Source organism: Bombus bifarius, unplaced genomic scaffold (genome assembly GCF_011952205.1).
Source record: "Bombus bifarius isolate JDL3187 unplaced genomic scaffold, Bbif_JDL3187 scf7180000007966, whole genome shotgun sequence".
Classification (NCBI taxonomy): domain Eukaryota; kingdom Metazoa; phylum Arthropoda; class Insecta; order Hymenoptera; family Apidae; genus Bombus; species Bombus bifarius.
Genome location: NW_022884352.1, coordinates 220343 through 241740, shown reverse-complemented (window position 1 = coordinate 241740; position 21398 = coordinate 220343). Strand labels below are relative to the sequence as shown.

At 48.0% G+C, this 21398-nt stretch overlaps 1 protein-coding gene across 5 annotated transcripts in view; it reads left to right on the top strand.

The window, feature by feature from the left end:
* Positions 1–21398, top strand: part of LOC117204671 — a 258060-nt gene that overhangs the window by 213854 nt on the left and 22808 nt on the right. For all 5 annotated transcript variants that reach the window (XR_004487117.1, XM_033442289.1, XM_033442303.1 and 2 more), the window contains one exon: positions 13085–13273. Coding sequence is in view for 4 of the 5 variants with exons in the window: in XM_033442289.1 (XP_033298180.1) it covers positions 13085–13273 (189 nt within the window). In the remaining variant the exon portion in view is untranslated. The remainder of the gene's footprint in view (positions 1–13084; positions 13274–21398) is intronic.

Below are 21398 nucleotides of genomic sequence, written 5' to 3'. Positions count from 1 at the left end.
GATGCACACGCACGCCACCGCTGCTCTCTGTAGTTTACGACCCGAGAAACTAACTACTCGGTAGCACCGCGTATAAATTTTACAGAAACACTCTCGTAAATATCGTTCGGGAACACGTTGATGTTGTTTCGATGGCGTCGATAACGGACCTTTTCCGGCGAATGAAAAGTCGACGTCCGCGTCCGTTCGATCGAAACCTGCCGTTAATGACACGTCATTCGAGCTGAAATACATCGTTGGAATAATTGTAGCGCGAAACGTTCGCGTTGTCGCTATTCGAGGAGCGCGAAGCCAAGATGAATAGGAGGCGACGCGGTTTTCCGGGTGTTGGAAACGAACGATTCGCGTTCGGTCGCGAATTCCGCGAATTTAATGCCGCGACGAGCCATTACGACGAGCCATTCGCGAATCTGCGAATGCACGCGACTCGCGATTGCAACCGCTCGACCTTAATTCGTTACTTCGCGAGCACGGCTTTCGTAGCATGTCATTTTCTGACCAATTATCGCGTGGCTTTCGCGGTTTTATTAATTAACGACATCGCTCGCTGCGACGTAGCATGTGAGTGGCCATTCATAGGGAAGCTTGCTACGGGCGAGACTGTCTGTAAAACCGAGCAGTTTGCGGAGGGGAAAAATAAGGAACCAGAAGAAAAGCGAAGAAAAAGAGAAAAAGGAAAATACTCTGGTCGGGGATGGAAAAAACCTAGCGCGAACGAGAAAAATTCGTTCGTGTTCCACTTGCTCGACGATTTTCACGTTTATTCCGTGCAAGGTCCAATTGTACGTTTAACCGAGTTATATAGCGATAAGAGATATTTCGGTGGCTGAATTATCCGTGCGATTATTCCTTCGCGTCTGCCTACCTGGTTGACTGCTGCTCGATTCGTTGCAGCTCTAGGAAGAAATAACGCGGGCGAATTAACTCGTTCGAAACGTTCTCGGTTACACCATGGAACGGATTAACTGGCCGTGGTGCGGTTTGAAAGCCACGTGTAACGCATTAAGCGAGTGAAACGTGAACGTAATTGCATCGTAATTAAACCATTAGCGGGGCTGGGTAAAAAGAATAGAGAATGCAGGACGAAATCAAAATGCGTGGCAGGTTGCGTAGCAGAGGCGCAGAATGATTTCGGGTAAATAAAGCTGTTGCGCTCGCAACCGGCATACGAATACGTCGGGAACATTTTTACTCGCTGGTGAACAAACGAATCAATTTTTTCGACATGCGGCCGATGCCGCCACGCTTTGCATAATCCAGCTGAAGCAGTTGGAAATCTAAATGGCCACCGGCGACACGATTGGTCCTCGATCTCCGGGCTCGGATCCACGAGGGATTAACCCTTTTTTATAAAATTATAAAACGATATTTCGCCAGACATATCGAGCTTTCACAGCCCGACGAACCTGCGCTCGATCGTTTCGGATTTATAAAAATACTTTCTTTTTTCCTCTAGTTCGTTAATCACCGTTTTCCACCGGAATTATGCATCAACGTATTTCGAGTGCACGTTTTTTAACTGAGTGGAAGCTCGGTTGAACTCTTTACGAGGGATACATGTATCGTTAACTATTTCGGAGAACGCTTTCGATTTTCGTCGGTCGGTCGAGTATGACCGTTGGAACGGATCGATCGTCCGTTTCGTTTTTACCGTCGACCAATTAAATTTGAAGACTCGTGATCGATAGACGAAATATCATAAGAAGTAATAAAGAAATAAAAGTATGTATTACGGGGATAGCAATATCTTGACAGAAAATTTTGTACAATATTGCGTTTGAAATTTTGAACAGAATAGTTGCCAAATACTCTCTAAGACAACGTGGAAGATGGTATCCTAGGCAAGGATGAAAACCAAGGGTGGAGGTGTGGCTGTTTAGATCGGCAAACAAGGTAAACCACGCCATTATCGAAGATCGTCACAATACCTGAAGACACTCCCCCGGGATCTCATATTCTTGAAGACGCTTCAAGACAAAAATGTCACGAATTTATGAATTATGAATTAGCACAGTATAAGAACACACGGTAATGGCGTGACTTTAACGATATAGCATTTTTTTTCCTTTCTCATCAGGATTGAACCGTCATGGAGAAGTAGCGAGAATAAGAGAAGCGAGAAATAACACAGTTAACGTAAGGAGTTGTAAGGCAGATTAATTCTGAATAGTAGGCAAAAGCTTTTCAAATCTTTCTCTGGGAAAATCTGGTAAATATTTTTTCCAATCTTTGTATTTGATTGTACGGGCATGTCGCGTTTCCCTTTCACACGATCGAGTGATTGTTTACGCGCGAGAACGCATTTCGCTAGAGAAACGGCGACGCAAACGCGGATCCCTCGTACCTGTTGAAGACTCCAGGTGCACTGGCGTGTAAAGAACGTAGCTGGCGCCGTACAACTCGCTCATCCCTAGGCACCGGCTCGATAATTCAATACACAGGGAAAACCAACGGGGTCCGCTTCGTCTCCTTTCCTTTGGCATGTTGCGCGTGAACGCTTGTTTATGCGGATCCAGCGACGGAACACGGGAAATTGAATAAAGTCGAAGAGAACGGTCTACCGTTCGGATACATCGAGCGGAATGATATATTTGACAAGTTCGCCTATTGCTACGTGAATATTACATGCGCGATAGCGAGCACCGTCTGACCATACACGCGCCGCTTCCACTTCGATCCGACTATCGTTTCTTCCTGTTCTTTCCTTTGCTTCTACTTTGTAGGCGGCTCCTTTTTCTCGTACGCGCGTCTGGTACATCTCTCTTAATCGTTCCTCTTCTTCTCACTTTCACCTTCTCGCTTTATGCGTTCGCCTGTATTTGCATCTCTGGCAATATATATCATACGAGACATCAGATACGACTGGAAACGCTAAACTACCGTTTCTGTGTAATGTGGCACGAATACAAACAGCTCGGGGGAACAACGAGCGAAACCAGAGAGAGAAGAATGTCTTTGGAGTAGCGAATCGAGCGTGTAATAGGAGACATAATTGAGCCGGCGCGGCCTCCGAGTGTTTGCGTCTGACCACTCACGGGAATGCATCACTTGCCTCGTCAATCCTCGATCCAGGTCGAAGTGTTCATTTGAGAAGCGCCAAACGATTCGACGCTTTGCGTGAACTCTCGATATCGGCTACATATGTTCCGTGACGCTTGTCGTAACTTTGCAAATGAAATTTTCTTTGAAGAATCTATTATACAGTGCTAATTGATTCGATGCTTCATTTAGAAATAGAAATATCTCTGTTAATTAGATACTTCAACCTGGTTTTCTTTCTATTGGACATATAAAATACAATAGACAAAAAAGACAATAAAAGACACAAAATTCGTACGTTCAAAGCGGGGTAATACTCTTCAAAGAATAAAAGGAAAAATAATATCGTAAAAAATGTTATCGAGAGCGGCAGCGAAGAGTTATCGGCGATTCAATTGAGTGAGTACGTGTATTAATTTGAAGAATCGGGACTCATCGACCCGCAACAGTATCTTCTTTTTCCTCTTTTCTTAGAAAGTACGCGTGCGCCGTGCATCACGGTGTTCGTTTATGAATATGTAGAGGGTGCTCCACCGGTGGTGGTGGTGGTGGTGGTGGTCAGACACCGGAAAACTCTAGATAGCCGGCGCATGAATATGCTAAGCGCATCGCGGGTTCGAGGGCTAAAGTAATTCTTTTTCTCGCTGCATCGACCCCATGGCGGAGGCCATCCGTCCATGCTGCCAGAGAATGATTTCGCGCCAGCGGACGCTTTTTTTCTCGCAATATATCTCGTCCACTCTTTATCTACTTTCCTTTCACCTGTGACACACTGGCCGTCAGAAGCACCGTCGAATTTCATCTTCCCTATCGGAGAATATCTTTTTCGTTTTCCATGTCCGTACGTGAAATACATGGCCGCGAATGTCGCGAAAATCAATTGCCCCAAATGGCAGAAACGAACCACGAGAATTCCCAATACGATCGTACTATCTTTTCCATCTTCGCGTTGTGTTTACTCTGCTTTAAGTATGCTAATTTATTAGATTTATAGGAACACGTATCGCGGCGTCAAGTTCAGGATCAAAGGGTCGTGTGCAAGGCTTGGGATAAAAAAAAGGTTGTATCGAGCGGGGTCAAATTCGCGTGACGCGTGGCCGTTAACGCGACCGTGTAATTATCGTTCTAACCAGCGTGCGCGGGCATATTTTTCGCGACGTTTCAGCGAGAGAAGTGAATAATCAAAGACCAGAACCGTCGACAAGGCCTATTTTCGCGATCGGCGCAGCGCTGCGACTCGGTCATTAACGATGCAAGATTTAACGCGACGCGACTCGGCTCGCCCCGAGGTGAGTGATTTTTTACAAGGTCGCGATTCCCGTGTCGTTTCTCGGACGGAGGAAAAGAAAATGGAAAAAGGAGGAGGAGAGATAAAACAACCGCTGATAATAATATCTCGGTGGCGTGACGGTCAACCATAAAAACCGGCGCGTAATTGTTGTCGTCGCTGGTAATTGCACGTATTTCTGCAATACGGACCGCTTTCCTGACTGACTTCCCCTTTCTCTCTTTCACGTTCTCACTCTGTCCCTCCGCTAAGGCCAATCTGACGATCGATGTGCTAAAATCCGAGATAAAGCTCCAACTTTCCCTTCGCTCGTAATTTTCGGTTTTCATATCGAGGAACGGGCTTCGTGACGAGCTGCCGTAACGAAGGAAACTGCGCGATATTAATGTCCAGGTTTGCCGATAGTTTTCGGCGAAACGGGAACGTATTCCGGGAGAAAACGTTGTTTTGAAATTATTCTGCGCTTACTATTGTCCACCCTATCCCATATGGGATTAACGGTCCACTAAAATCCGTGTTTCATGGGTCTCGTAAAAGTTATCGTTGCGAATTCTCGACCAAAGAGCAACAGATCGGGTCAAACCGATCGGTCGATATCGCGTACCTCGAATGACTTTGATGTCATCAACACGACGATGAGATCTTGTCGGGAGTGAAGTATTTTACGATGTCTGATGATGAACTGTCCTCCTACGTTGTTGATTCTCCTTGCCAGCCGTTGGGTTTCGTCTGTCCATCGTGCCTTTCCGGCTGGGCTTTTCCCGGGGCTTTTTACCTGACCTCGGAGTCATTAGTTTTACAGCTCGAGAAGGACACGTAATTCGGAATCTCCTAAAGAAGGGAATGGGTCTGTCCGTGCCATAAATTAACGGCCACTCAAAACTCCGAACAGTTATAGTCGCTAATGCGTTTTCTTCGAGGGTTAGAAAGAGGATAGCAACGACGATTAATCCGAGTCGATAAGGAGGGAAAAACATGGTTGGGAGGAACGAGACGTAGATCGTCAGGGATATCAACGATCTTTAATCCTCGTGCATGATTCGAGACTTAATCCTCGCTCGTAGACGGCAATCGTCGCGTCTTCGCCATCGAGATTTATTGCCCTGTGGCTTCAGGCAGACGCGAGAAATTTACATTCCCGGGTATACGGCGTACGTCTTGGCTCACGACTGTTTGAAGCTGTAGCCAAACGTCGGATCGTCTGCCCGACTACTTTGCTCGACTCGACTCGTCGAAATTACCAGGGATTACGACAGCTGGCCAGTTGCGTTTGGAAACGCGATGAAGAATTGCCTCGCGACGATCAATCACGCGTTCTCCGGTAATTTCTATCGTATCGGATTAACAACTTATCATTGGCGAATAAAGGAATACACTCGATGGTTGTATCCATTGAGACGAGAAGATAGAACTTACAAAAGATTTCGGGAAACGACGAGCCTTGATCTCGACGACAATGTGCCTACGTCTTTGCGACGTCGTCTTGCGACATTAAACCTTGGCTCGCGGTTACGTTTATCGGGAGATGCGTTTCTCGTCTGACTGGTCGTTGACGACGATCACAAGCGACGAGGGAATAAAGATAGAAAAGAGTCAGGGTCAGGGCAACGCCGAGTCCCGTTTTGATTATTTTCCGAGGCACGACGAAAAATTTCACCGTGGAACGACCGACAGGAGTCTTAATGGACCTCCTGGTGCGCGCCATTATGCTCAAAGGATGAAAGGGTCCTTCAAAGGATCCTTGGCTCCACTTTCATTTGCATTCGGGATTGGAAGAGGCCAGCCTCTCTGCCGGTTGCTTCGTCGGGCTAGACGATTATCCCGGCCGCGGCCGACGGTCCCGGTCTCGTAATGAAAAATTGGGTCAGCGGGGTTAGGGATGAGGAGTAAAAATGACAACGATAACGGAGGAAATAAGCGACTAGGATCGGAGGGAGAGAGAGAGAGAGAGAGAGAGAGAGAGAGAGAGAGATAGAGGGAGAGAAGAAAAGATTCGACGGGGGGTGACTTCTCGGTGGAACGAAGTGGCCCGAAATTAGTTTACCTTTGGAAAGCAATTTCTTCCTTTTTCTTAGCTCGTGGCGTGCCTCGCTTCGCTTCCTGTCGGACGTAAAGGCTATTTTTCCCGTTGCGGGGCCGTCGATTCCTCGGAAAGATTGCCGCGGAAACGAAAATAATAAAGGAACTACGCACGATCGAAGAGCAATATCTGCTAACGTTCCGAGTAATATCGGCCACGATTGTTCCCGGTTCGTCGTCTACCTTTTCGATCCCGTTTGTTTTCCGTGTACACCCCTGTGGCTTTAGAAAGGATCTCCTGTCTGTAAATCCTATTTACTTTCTCGACTTTTCGAGGTAGAAAAGTTGCGAACAGAGAATCGATGTTTCTTCGAATAAGTTGAGGCAGAAGTTTCGGTACTGTTATTTAGCTTGGTAATGGCTCGGAGAAGAGCGAACGTATCGATGCGATTCGATTGTCAATATCACGAAGGTTGCAGAAAGCTCACGAGGATCGAACCGGTAATATCTTATCGAATTTCGACGCAGATGCAACTTTATCGAATCATCGATCTTCTTCTCCTTTTCTGCTTGACGGAGCAACTCGCTCTCTTATCACGTCCCGTTTCGATCTTCGCCATCGACATCTCGGTGAAAAATCGTCCGGTCACCACACGGAACTTTCCTTTCCGCTTGTAAAATCTGTTTACAGATTTCAGACCTTTGGGACATAATTTCTGACAATTTCTCGCCGGATTAATCCACATAAATCAGTCAGAGTTTCGAGTTTTTCCGATTCGACTGGCAGCTTGAAGAAGCAGGGAGAGAATGATAGAAAGGGAATTGATGACACGCATAATTCATGACCCTAGTCAAGCTGCTTTGCTCGTATTTGGATTGGCATAATCCGGCGGCTTAACGTTCGAACCACTGGAGCAGACATTTATCTCGCGCCCAAACTCGGGATTATCGCCGAATAACCTTTTTCCGGACGCGTAAGCAGCCGTAGGTGGCGGATTAATTACAACCAAACACCTTCTTCGCTGTGATAACAACCTACGGAATCGGATCAATCCCTCTGCTCGATTTCTCTGCTTAAATTCCACGGCTCGACTTTTCATTCCGCCAACGTCCTCGAAAGCTCCTCCTCTCGATGCCTCGGCAATTAAATCAAAGGGGAAATTCGTTCGAAACTTTCCTTCACTCGGTTTCAAAGAGTTTCCCTTCCCACTGGACGGAGCGTCACAGAGCAGCTCAGAAGGGTGGAACAGGTAGGGGCCGGTAAGCGAGTGCAACTAAGTAAACCGCGCGTTTCAAGCTGTTCCTTTTCACGTCGCTAGACACCGCGATATTATAACATGTACACCCGCCATTATACAGCCATTACTACGCTACACCATTGTGTAGAAGCCGTGTCACGCTAAAGTAGCGTGTGGCACGCTTCTGCCGTACCTATCGCTGCTTGACTGACAACCCTAACCGAGCCGCTGGTCACCCCTTCGCAACCCCCTCAAACCTTCTGGCTACTAGCTGCGCCAGCGAGACAACCGCGGAGGTATTGCGTTACCAGGTTCGTTGGCGCGACATCATAATCCCCCGGTAAATCGTGAAATTCCACGACAACCGCGAGATGAGTGACGCACCGACCAATAAGGAAACTTGCAGCCGATGCTTCGTTAGCGCATGAACCACGAGAGATTTTTAATCGGCAGGTTATTTGAGAATTTCAGTAAGCAGCGAGAATGCCGAAGAGGAAAGCGAAGAAAAGGTGGATAAAGAACCGGACGAGGTGTAAACGAAGGGTTGCTGCAGCATGAAAGGGGACGTTTTTGCTCGCCTGTAACTGTGATAGTCAATTTATCATGTATGCTTCTTTATTACACGTTGGAGTAGTAGCTAACCCTCGGGAATGAAAATCCGGCTGGTAGCATTCTGTGTCTCGGAATTACGTCGTTTCAGCGAGTCCTGCTGCTCGACGAGAAAGAGGAAGGTTCGCTGGGTCGGTGGATTGCGTCCTCGTCTCAGGAAAATCACATTTGTCGGCGGCCGCGCCCCTGACGAAGGGCGTCGGCCCACCCCTGACCCATTTTGCGACGCAAATTTCATTCGAATAGCCCGAAGCTCTCCGCGTTACGAATTCCTCCGCTCTCCTCGACTTTCACTCACAGATGTTCGCCTCCAGGCCGAGTATTTAGATACCTCTATGCGTCTAGCTGGAACAGATAACCGGTCCCTTAAGGCAGAGATGGCTTCCAAGGTTTCATACACGGTCGTCTAAATTTCGAGTTGTCGAATCAAAGGTTTCTAACCGGCTAGTTCTCGTTATCAAACGCTTTATCTTTGCGTTCGAGAACGCGTAATAACGGGCTCGACGTTCGACCATAAGTCGAGCCGAGTTGGATGTGGCGAAGTTTCGCGACTGGTAAATCAGAAACTTGCAGCTCCCGACATCCCGCTACCTGGATATTTAGACTAATTATTATCAAACTATAACAGCGCGCTCGAGCGTAAGAAGTTGCCGCAACTATCTTCCTGTTCCTCGTCATTCCAGCGAATTTATAAGTGTTTACCTGACTAAAGGACGTCGGCATCTCTTGGTTCCTGATTAAACGTATACTTAAAAGCGTAGCTAGACTCATCCAACATCTTCTATTTGATCGAGGTTGATTTAAATCGGTCAAACAAGGAGATAGGATAAAATTTACAATAAGAAATCATTATCTTTGCATAGGTTGAAAAAATGAATTTACGTCGCTGACCTATCGACCTGATTTTTGTTTGATATTTCGAAAGCGCGCCGCTTCAACAGCGCGCCGTGTCGTATAGTTTTTCGAATAATTAATCCGCACGGGCCGATGAAAAATCCAAACTACGATCGAAGTGGCATAAATGCACCGCTGCATTATCGCAGGTCTCGTGTGATGGAAAAAAGCTGGTGCCGGGAATTTGATTACAGGCAGGAAATCGTTAACACGTCGGAAATCGATTACGTCCGCGCTGGGTACGTTGACGTGGCTCCTCTTTAAACAATGCCACGCTCCAGAACGGCGTCCCGTTAATCATGTTTTTCACAATCCATCCCTGGACGAAGCTCCGGGATATGCTGCGAAATAATAATATCTGAATGTATTTTCGAACAACTCGCGTTGGATTCGACGCGAATAAATTTCAAAAAGAAAACACACAGCCGGTGTTCCGAGTATCTCGACACTGGATTTTATCTGTTGGATTAAAAAACCGAAGAGCACGTAAAGTAAAATTCGCTCGTACAGTGGCAGTGTAGAAACTTTTCTGTGGATTAACCTCTTTCGTTGGTTCGGGGAAAGCAAGCATATCGAGGAAGTTCCTTATCAAGCGTGTCGGATAAAGTCGTTATACGAGACAGAGAGGCATTAATAGCCGAAATCGATCGACGAGCGGCTCGCCTCGGGCCACGTTCGTCGATGACGTTACTACCGTTTTAACGAAGGGGTTGCCCGCCATCAAGGAATCGCGTTTTCCCTGCAGACGATGATTATTTAGATTATCTTGCGCGATCGTCGTGTAATCTCCGTGTAGCAAGAAGGAGAGATACAGAGAGAGAGAGAGAGAGAGAGATGGAAAGAGAGAGAGATAGAGATAGAGACAGAGAGAGATAGGCAGACATACAGAGACAGAGGGACAGAGAGAGAGAGAGAGAGAGAGAGAGAAGCTGCGTCTCGCAATCGCTTTGATGACATTCGCCTTCGAAGTTCGAATCCCCCTAGGGCTGCGTTTCGCCTCTCTTATAACGGGGCGATGCCGGCTCTTGTCGCGATTAAAAGCCAAAGCGCAGTTCGATTAATTCCGGTTATTTGCGTCGAGTCGATCGGCTGGAACGTTGGATGGTTTATTTGTCTCTCCCTTGCTGTTGCCTGTCTGTTTCATCCGCGTGTACCTAAGAATTGTTTCGAGTCTTTTACGCGTCAACTACACAGGCGACCTCGAGCATTTTCGTGACTCGTTCTTTTCCGAATCAACCTACAATGCACGTTTCACGGAGAACCGGAGAATCTCTCATGGTCTGTCTGTTCGTCATCGAAGCTGTGTGTTCGATGATCCTTGACCAAAGAAGAATACGCTATCGATGCGTTTCAAGAGACCCGATCGCGACACTCGAGTGATTTCTTTTGACGTGACAAACGATCGAACGCTGTGAAATGATGTCGCCAGACACGAGAGACTCGCGAGACAGCAAAACGCGAATTTGCACCGAAGTTCAGAGGAAATGTCACGATTGCGCGACAAGAGCAAGATCGTAAATTGGCGGATAATGCTCGCTGCTGCCATAAAACATTCCTATACTTTAACGTCCGTCCGGAAAACGACAGCGTAGCCGGTGTATGAGGCTGGCCGCGACTCATTCCCGTTTGGACGTTGAGAAATTAACGGCGACCTTCCGGCTCGGGCCCGTTTCCGGCGGCAGCGTCGCGGGCCTCGGTTAAAAGCGAGAAACTGCATCGAATCAACGCCTGCGACCACCGAACGGAACCGGCCACCCTCCGACCTCGCCGATAGAGACAATCACGATGATATCTTCTTTATTGCACCCACGTGTACGTTGCAAAGAAACAGCGTGGAACACCGAGAATCGCGAACCGCGGCGTCAACTTTAATCAGCATACGATTTACGCGGGTAATCCGTGGCGACCGAGCAGAAAACTCGAACAAAGGGGCGAAGGTTGTTGCACCGGCCTTGGAAGGCAGTGGATGCGAGATAAAGGCAAGAGTTATAGCGATAGTGGCAGGGAGCCGTGAAATTTAGAGAATCGGTGAATAGAAACGGACAAGTTGGCAGCGTGCCTAGGCACGGCCCAGCAGGGATCATTAGGGTAAGATTGAAGACTACAATGGAGTAAATTGTGAAGACGTACGAGGACGTCGGACGAAGACACTATTTATTAGTATTTATGCGAGTGTAGCGTCGCGTTGTCTTTGATTATCCAACAAAGAATCGTGGCTGCAATTTGAGATGTCGTGTTAGCAACGGACAGCGTTGCTCTTGGTCCGGTGCATTTACATTTACATTCCGACTTTTTGTTCGGAAAATGTTATTCGAGTAGTTTTCGTGGTGGCTACGGAGAGGTCAAAAGTTGTTTTCGGAAGTATTTAGACCGATGGTCCACGGGACCAATTAATTCGTGTAAATTTCGCGTGTGTCCCGTGTAGAGAGGACGCGGCGAATCGGTGGCGGCTAACTTCGGTCCCTTTAAAGTTTTCCCGATCGTTGGAGCGAGCGCCGATTTAGCTGGAATTCTCTTGGTGTTTTATCGACGGATGCGAAAAAGGTCCGGCAAGAGAAATTCACCGTTCACGTGGGCCATTCTTGCACACGACGGACAAACAGGATGGAAGGAGAACAGAAATGTATCCGCGTTGGCGGCTCGAGAACACGATTCCTGGAGTCGTTCGTGCGGAACAGATATCCAGCACCAAAATCAGCCTCGTTACGAGATATATGTGCACGTGGGTCAAAGGGAAGAAGGGAATGGAAGAGGGAGGCAAGGAGACAGGAAGACAAAGTGAATCGCGCGAGTAACATGCAAAACGGGAGATGAAAAGGAAAAAAAGGAAGAACCGAGAAGAATAGGAGGAGGAGGAGGTAATCGATATGCAGAGTTTTCTCAATAAGACTGGAAAGGAACTATTTTATTTCCGGTCGTTCGATCGCTAGCACTCGGTCTTCTCACGGTAAACTACTACGTACTGAGACGTCCGGCGTTCGTGGAAAAGGAAAAGGTATCCAGAGGAGTTGAGAAACGAACGGCGAGCAGAGAAAGAAAACGCGCACCTATTTCCCATGTAGTTCGGTGTCCTGAACCGAGGCCGTTCCGTATGCAAAAGATAGAACGTGCGCCGCAATCGGAACGAAATCTCGAAACGCAATTTCCTGAACGGCCGACCAAACGGATGCAGCATCGCCTGTCCGCTGTATCACCGATGTAACATCGATCTTCGAGCTACGAACGCAGTTTTAATGAGCGCGTCCATGCATCCACTTCCCGCCGCTGTTGTTTCATTTTCAGTGTCTCGTCACGATACACTCGATCGAAGATGGACGTTTCTTTCTCATGCGGCACGCAGTGTATCACTTTCTGGACACTTCCGTCGCGTTACGTAACAATTATCCAACAAGTATTGCGGCGTAGCACGAAACTCGAATAGAGTGGTTCAAAGTGAGATTAGTCTCTCGAGACAGCTATGTAATTTGCCACTCGTAAGTCTGAAATCGATACCGTCTCTAACCGACGTCGAATCAACGTCGATCATTTAAACCTTCGAATCAGATCGACGATATCGGAAGCGAGCCTACGAACGGTGGCACGAAGCGTTACGCGTCTGGTCTTATCAAAGTTCATCAACCCGGTGTTGTATTAGTTTCTCCCAGACTGCTTTAAACGCCAAGAGAAGCAGCATGGTGGTTCATTGAACCAGGTCGGTTAATGTGGGTCGTCGTAATTCTAGACCCGACGTCTATTTTCCGGGCCGAAGCTGTCCATCAGATAATTCTGATGAGGCTATTGTTCGCCCGGAAGAAGATTTCATTCGTTACGTAACATTAACCTATTTCAGCGGATCCGCTGGACGTTTTCCTACAGAGGGACGATCTATTTTTGTCCAACTACTCTTTACTACGTTTACGACGGATCAACGATCCTATAAACGCTATTAATAGATTCGACAACTTCTCTTTCATCGCGAACATCGTTTTAAGCAACGGCTCGATTTTTTTGCTTGCAGGTGAAAGTTATGCTAAAAGTGTCACCCGGAGAAGGCGGTAGCTTTTTCAACGCGGACAAGAGGAAGAAACAGGTGACGCTGGTCGACCCAACGGCTGGACAATCCTCTTCGGCGGACGATCGAAGGCCGACCGTGGCAGCACCGAAAATGTTTGCCTTCGATGCGATATTTACCGAGGAGGACTCTCAGGTACACTCGATGATTTCCATTCGACTACCCCTTTCTTCCATTCCCTTTGCGAGTCCCCAATAATTCAGAAACAGCGATTTTTATCGTGCTGTTCCCCTCGATTGCCTCTCGAACTCCTTTAGAAAATGTAGAATTCCATGGCACGGGGTCTTTCCTCTATCGCGAGCGGGAAGAATCGTTTTTCCACGCGTGTTGGGGACTGGCACCGGACTCTTTCGAGCGACGTTGCGAAGATAAATATGGAAAGAGAGGAATTCTGGAGGAAATTAAGGGCGAGAGCAAGCGCGCGAGACGCGGAGAAATCTGAACGTTGAAACGTCTACGTGGTACGTCGTCGAGTCGCACTCATCCTAGAGACGCAGGAGACGTTCCTGCCGGGCGCATAACTAAACTAATTTCCCGACCTCGAAACTCCACCTCCCGGCAGGAAAATTCAACCTCGCCGATCTCTCTTCGTCCCTCGAACCCTCGGGCGGGCGTTGCTTCTTGCTCGTGACTTCTCGTTCTTCGGGAAGCGCGAGGAGATCCGATCTAACTCCGATAATCGTGATTATTTTCGAATTTGCGCGTTTCAAGCTGCCTTTCACCCGCGAGCTTTCTCCCTTATCCCCACTCCTCTCGTCTTCCTCTTTCGTGAAACGATATCCCTGAGCGCATACAAAATCCTACCAATCACGGAGCACTGGTAAATCATCGTTTCCTCCGCAACGTTTTCCCCATTTCTCGACAATCCTGGTTCCAGATAAATGGAAAAACAGCATCAGATCGATCAGCGTCTCCCGTCGAGCAGTGCCGAAGACGACGAGGTAGATCGATCCTTTTTCCTATCCCTCGCACGCTTACCGCGGCGAATTTTATTGCCGTGGCATTGATGAACGACATCGCCACGGCGAACGTCATCGGGGAGCGCGGCGGGCGTTATAATATCGCGGGATGCATGCATGCCGGGTAGCCCGGACGTGTATATACGTGCACCGAGATATTTCGATGCTCTCCAGGGACATTATCGAGCGTCGGATTCAAATGAACCCGGAGCTACTCGGTTTTCCCGGCGACTCCCCTCGCCATCCGAGAATCTCTCTCGGTTTCTCTTCCGCGGCACCCTCTCTGTCTCACTCCGTGGCTGCTGCCAGTCCTCTCCAGGGACTAGCCTGCCCTTCGTTCCCCGCCTGTGGCGCGTTCCTCTGGCTCTTTGACGCCACTCACACCCCTATCCGCCACTGTTTAGAAGAACCATGCAAAGCAATCGATTGATTCGATCAAATGTCCACGTCGCGACGATTGTCATCCAAAGTTACAATGGCTCTTCGTTCCCTCTTTTATGCCTTTCCCTTTTTTATCTTCTTTTTCCGTCCCTTTCCTGTTTTCCTTTTGATTCTTTCGGTTGTCCATCGTGTGCGTCGTGGCGGTGTTCCTCCGAACGAGCGCGTTCTTTCGGACAGAGGCCAAACCTCGAAGTCGAATTGTGGCCGAAGGGGGAGAGTCACGGGGAGAAAACTTGTAGAGAGAATGCGTGCCCTCGTCCTAGGGGACGGTTCGTCCTTTTCGACAACCAGCCGACGAGCACGGGGCCGTGTGAATATTTCAGGACCGACCGATTCGGACTCCAAAGTGGTTCATCTTCAACTAGTATCTCTCTCGTCCCTTCCATCTTTTTCGATTGCCTGTTGCGATTGGTCGACGATGGTAGTTTAAGATAATTCTCTTTGCGTCTTCCGATAGAACGAGATTTCAAACGATTTTAAACAATTTCAAACGTATAGTCCAGTGTATTCGTATTCGTATGGCGTAATCAGCAAAGGTGGATTTTTTTCTTCGGTCTGTTCGAACGAATTCGATTGGTATCCTGGTTGATTGACAAGCACCTCGTTAGCGTGTTGTAATTGGTCGACAACGCGACCGCCTTCAAAAACGAGGATTTCGCCGGCTGGAATTACACACACGGGAAATGTAATCCAGCCTCGTCCGCAATTCCCGTCGACCGATAATCTTCGACCAGCGGATACCTTTGCTGTCTGCGTCCGCAAATACGTGAACCGCGAATGCCCGACCGCTGTGTGGAAATGTGTCCCAATATGACGCGCAAACAGACCGCGCTAGCTTGATTATGGGTCAGTCGTAAATTAACATCGTCGATAGAAGCCATTGGTCGTTTAATGGCACCTCTGCGCCGTTTCATACGGACCCGGAACGCGTGAAATCTGCTCTGCACGGATCAAGAGAGACTCTTTAATGCGTTGCGAATTCGTACAGTATTTATCTTAAAAGTAATTTTGCCTGGAAAAGAATCGTCGCTTGACACGAATTTGACATATACTCTGTAGCGTTCTGTAAATGTCAGCCCGGGTTCAAAGTTTTCTAAAGGAGTGAACGTTGTTGAACTTCCGTCTGCGCGAAGCGAAAGAAACGTGGAAAAAGGGGAGAGGAAAGTTCTTGGCAGGCTGATATCGCTACAAGGAAACGCGAAAGAAAACCGCATTACTTGGACTAAGCGTGGAATCGTCGATAAATTCGTAATATCCTTCGCTGTCAGAGCCATTCATTCTCGCGAGTTGCGGCCATTACCTAAGAAGAATAGACACGTACAGGTTGCCACCGCAGGAGTAGTTTCACGCTCGCTGTAAGTTTATTTCCGCGGAACTGGCACCGAGGAAAAAGACGCCAAAGAAAGCACGATGCTACGAAGGGAAATGTCTTTGAAGTTCCAATTTGTTCGATGCCCGTGCTGCTGCGTGGCTTGGTTTGAGGCGTTGTTACCCGAACACACTTGAGTGGTGCCGCTTACGGAGCCGGCAATTTGCCAAGTACGATACTCGAAACTTCCGAATTCGGTTACATTCACGATGCAAACATTCTGCACCGCGTAATTTTTCCGAGAAAATTGCATTTGGAATTGCTTAGAGGATAGAGGGTAGGTGCTGAAATTTTAAATTCCATCCTTCTTCTTTCGTACGGTTCACTTTTTACCACCATGGATAACCGACACGGAACAACGACGCGATTCGATTAACGAACAGATCGCAGGTTTCCGTGACACAAAGCCGCCTCCATACACGTTCTCGACGATCCTCGAGCTCACACTCGTCCGATGACGGAATAATCTTCGAGGCGCGAAATAAACCTCGTACAAGCTTGGTCAGGATACTTATCCGTCAACAGAGGCTGAAGCGAAAGGCTGTCGATCTCAGGTGTCTCGACAACGTCTAGGAAAAGGACGCGAAGTGTGCTAGACCCTGAGCATGCTCACGGATCCGTTCGGTGTGCAAATGAAACCTGGCCAAATTAATTGAACATCCATCTCAATTACGGGGCTCCGTAGGTGAATACGCCGGGGCTAGACGCGTTCCCGTTCGAGATCTTACGCTTGTGTACACTGCATATATTGCCGCTGGCCGCCGACAATTCTATCCCCGCGGACGATCTGCTAGGACAATGCATCCTGGACAGAATAATTCACTGAAGCCATTATGGTCGGTGCAGGACAAGGGCTTTATTATTGACTTACGACTAATAGTCACGCTGTGGATTACGCGCGTGTGTACGGTTTGGTACGCGCTTGCGTACTTTCTCCGTCTCTACAAGCAACGGCGTATTCCCTTCTCTCGCGGCACGGTTCGATCTATTGCTCATTTCCCAGCGAATGCTAATCGAACGGGCCCCGCTGAAACGCCTGGAAATTCACGGTACGTAGCTTCTCGTTCTCCTCGGTGGGTTTCCGAGTGTCCCGACGAAAATGGATCGGTTGCGCGTCCTCCTTCCATTCTCTCTGCTCCACGTAGACGGGATTAGCCGTTCGAAGCGTATCGACGCCGGATTCTTATTAAATCGTCGAGTCGAAGGCCGACGAATTCTTATTAAGAGGAAAGAATCCGCCGATACCTTTGCGCCGCTCCTCTCTAATTTGCCGCCTGGTTTCGATTATGGAGATTACCGAAAAATTATGCTCCACCCTGCTCCTATTCGCCGCGAAATTAAAGCGGGGCAGGGTTTGCGGTTCAATCGTTCCTGGGGATGGATCGTCTGTGTTTTTACCTTTCCACGGGAATAAACGTAGTTCGGATTATAGGGACTAAAGTGCGCGTATTTTTAACGAATGCAGTTTAATCTACGCAGTGTTATTTCGTATATTTATCGTCGTTTATGACACCGTACGCTTCACCACCGTTTCAAACGTATAAATCGCTCGACGAACCAATAAATTCGTGCCGCGCGCTTCCTCTTGGTTAATCGGTTTTTTCTTTTTCTATTTTTTTTTTGTATTTTTTTTTTTCTTTATATACGGCTGATCGATCCACAAAGCAAATGCATCGCGTTTCATCAGAATTCGTTGGCCGCGTCATAGTCAGACTCGCCATTATTCCTACACTCGCAACAGCCACTATGTTGCACCCGTGCGTTGATCAGGCATTCTGTCTGTCTCGTGTCCCTCTTTGAAAACGTATCGCCGTGTAATCGATGCGCACTTGGACAACGTTAGAAAAACCTAGTCGATCCCGGATCCTGTCCGGGAGTGAATGAATAAGCAGCCCTCGAATAGGGGTTGATAGCGACGTTCTAACGGTAGAGTCATGCTAATCTGTAAACCAATCATACGGGCCCGTGGAACGGATCCACCCCAATTGGCCGCATCTATATTCCTTGTTCTGCCTCGTGTCCGGATCCGTCCGACCGGATCTTCGCATAGTCTGTCCGAACGATGCATTTCCATATTACAGTAAGATTAATTCGGGCCACGAGCTGGCTTTCCGAAACCCCTGATGAAGTTTGGCAGGTGTCTGACACGCGTCAGCCGTCCCAAAAGCGAGACGTCACTCTCCCGGAGATCGTGGATTTCGGTCAGCTACGTGCTGCCCGATTCGTGGTTTCGTTCGTGCGTTCTTCCATCTCGAAATCGTTAGGAAAAAAGTAATTTTTCCCTGTTTATACGGAACGATTTTTCAAACAGTCCCGACGAAACTCTGTTAATTATTTTTAACAATTACTGTTCCAAGCGGTTCGGAAACTCGCGGTGAGAAGAGGAGAACGAGCTAGGCCGGCTAGCGGGGCCGGAAGAGAACTGGAAACGAAACGCGGATAGGGTTACTAACGATTTCGATTCTGCATCGGTCAAACCGAGCGTTGGATTTTCCGAATGCTTTTTTGATCCCACCAGTCACCGCACACGCCTCGCTGTTGGGGTAGCGTGGTTGCTTTTCGAACAAGCTGACGCGAGCCTGCTGTCTCGCTCACTTTTCAGGCGTCAATGACGCCAATCTCCCGTGTAAATCGCGACATATTTCACCGACTACCGAGGTCGCTCGCGCGTCTCCATATCTGCTCGCACCCTCCCTTCCACGTTTCCGCTTTGACAAACTCGTGATCGGCCTTACCGCGACGCTTCGAATACGCGTCGGATAAAAAGTTCTTTGGTCGTTATCCCGGGGGTTAACGCGTCACGCGGAATATCTCGACGAAGTCGACGAGTTGAAAATACCGTGTTGAGCTGCTATACTTTAGAAGGAAAGGGCAGCAAGAACCGATCATCGTCGCGAGCGCGCTCTCTCGATCTCTCTCGTACGAGCGATTCCTCGCGATGTTGCTGAAATAGTTGTCACTCGTGAACGCACTTTGATCGCTGGAACGTCCAATATTCCACGAGAGTGTCGAGCATATCGGTGAATCGATCCGCGTCGAATATTTCCGGCGACGATCGGCCAGCTCGATCGAATCGGAATTTATTTATAAGCGAGTAAGTCGCCGAACGAACCACGGTGCGGTGAACAAAAACCGGATGTCACGCATATGGCGACGCAATTTTCGGAATTATCGGCTCGTGAACGAGCGCGAGCGTTCCGCGCGTACATGCACGATCGGCGCACGCATCGTCGCTCGTAGACACGACGAAACGAGAGCGAAAACTACCCTCTCGGGTCTGTTTGTTTTTGATATGGTTTTCATCGAACGATCCAGCGATGTTGCACGCGCCAGCTGCGTCTACATGCAAATGGTAAACCGCCTACTTTCCTCGAATGGTGCAGGTAATGGTCTCTACAATATACAGAGATCGTAAAATCGGCCGAGTGTCAGCCGATCGCGTATGATTCGAGTATACGGTATCACGTAATTGTATACGTAATTTCGTAGTTACGTTTCATTCTATCTATAACACACGTAAATTCTAGACATCCCGTACACTCTAGGAAGATCGTATCTTTCGAGCAAATTCAGGTTTTCGTAGAAACTTCGCTTTTTCTTTGATTTTGCAATTATATTTGACACATTTTCATGTTATCTCATCTGTTTTGCAATTGTTAGAATTATTGTTTCAAGTATCTTTTCTATGGTCTGTAACTATCTAGATGGCCAGTTTTCATCGACATGGCGACGCAATCAACAAACGTGATTTTCGTAACGTTCACACAATTAACCGATAGTAATTGCACTGACGGATGTTATGCTAGGGACATCGTTGGCAGCTACATCATACGCTGATTCAACGCGATTTTCCGCTACGTAAACTAACTTCATCAATGTCTATGCCAATGACCGTATCGACAAACTTCATCTCATACGAATTACAACGCGTTTCCGCTCGTTTCGTATACTTTCTTCGTTAAATGCAAAAAAAGCTTTCGTAAGATCCTAGGTTCGATACTCTCGACAAGAGTAAACCAAGTTCGACGAATCGGCCACGCGTTTTAAAAGAAACTCTAACGAATCCACGAAAGTGCCAGGGTTTAAGAAAATGGAAGCGGCTGCGACACCTGTTTCGTTCACCCCGACACACTAACGGCGTTCGAGGCATCTGGAAACTTGCGAATTAAGAGATTCGCGGAGGGGGGGTCATTCGATTATTTCCAGCCATTAAAAGGGTCCCGCGTTTCTTCACGGCGACACCCCATTGCAAACGGAACTCCTTTTTCCCGTAGCGTCTTTTCGAACTTTCTTACACGAGTTTTACATTTCGCCAAGAAGGGTGAATTTGGAGAGAAAGAGAGGAACAAACAGCAAGAAGGGAAAGGAATGGGAACGAAGGAAAGAGGAGCGTAACTGGAAGTTGCTCCTCGGCGAAGAAGAAGTCTGTCTTGGACCACGAGCATCGACGACCCCCTTTCTTCTCCCCTTTCGACCCTTCCCGGTTTCATTGGTATTCCACGCGGCAGCACCAATATTGCGTTACTAGAACGCGTCCTGCAAGTGGAATAGACGCGACGCAGGCCACCACGACACTGGCTAACGTCGCTTGTAAGTCACACCATGATGCCTTCTACTCCCTTTTAATTTACACTCGCCGAAATTAATGTTCGCTTCGTCCTCTTCGCGATAGAGACGCTCGGCTTCTTGCTCGATTTCTTTCAATCGCTGGTCCTGGTATCCACCTCGGAAGGGGAAGCTTCTTTAAGAAAGAGAAAATTCTTGTCGCGGAGTTGTTGGTAACGTTTCTTGTACAAATTTCAGTTCGTTTTCTTAAGCGTTCCCTGGGTAGACGGTAAAGCTCGCCTGCTTTTTCCGTGGATGGGACATTTTCATGGGAATTTTTTACGGGGTGGCTGGGATCGTCGTAAGCTTTAAAAGTCTCCGAGGAAAGGATCCTCGATGGCAAGACGTTTCAGAGATGGCTGGCAAAGAGCTACGTAACGACGAGTTTGCGATTGTAATTACAGGATATTTTCTTTAAACGTGTATATTTGAAGTTTAACCGATTAATAAATTCTTCTGCAATGCCTCGGTGTTCATGACGAGTAGAACGAGCGAGTGACGTAGCATCGAGAAAGGATTGAAATTCAACGCATTATCAAGCGTACGAGTAACGGCCGCGGAGGGGATGTTTTCCACGCGGTACAACGTCGGGCCAACCCTTCGTTCCTCTCAATTCCGTGCGGGATCGCGGAATCAAGTGTTTGAGATTATGACGGAGGCTTCGGTCACGTATTTCATTAACTGTGATGCCGTCGGTTCCGCTAGGCAGCCGAGGCGCGTAGGGAGAGAGAGAGAGAGTGGCGGATCTCTCGAGGGTGCAGGTAGCCGCGAAATATGTTTGCTTTGCGTTACATCCCCCTGGGATGATCCCGTTATAATTATGAATGTCCTTGTTGTCCCGCAGACCTCTTCTTCGCCTCTTTCCACTTCTTCTTCCCCTCTCCAT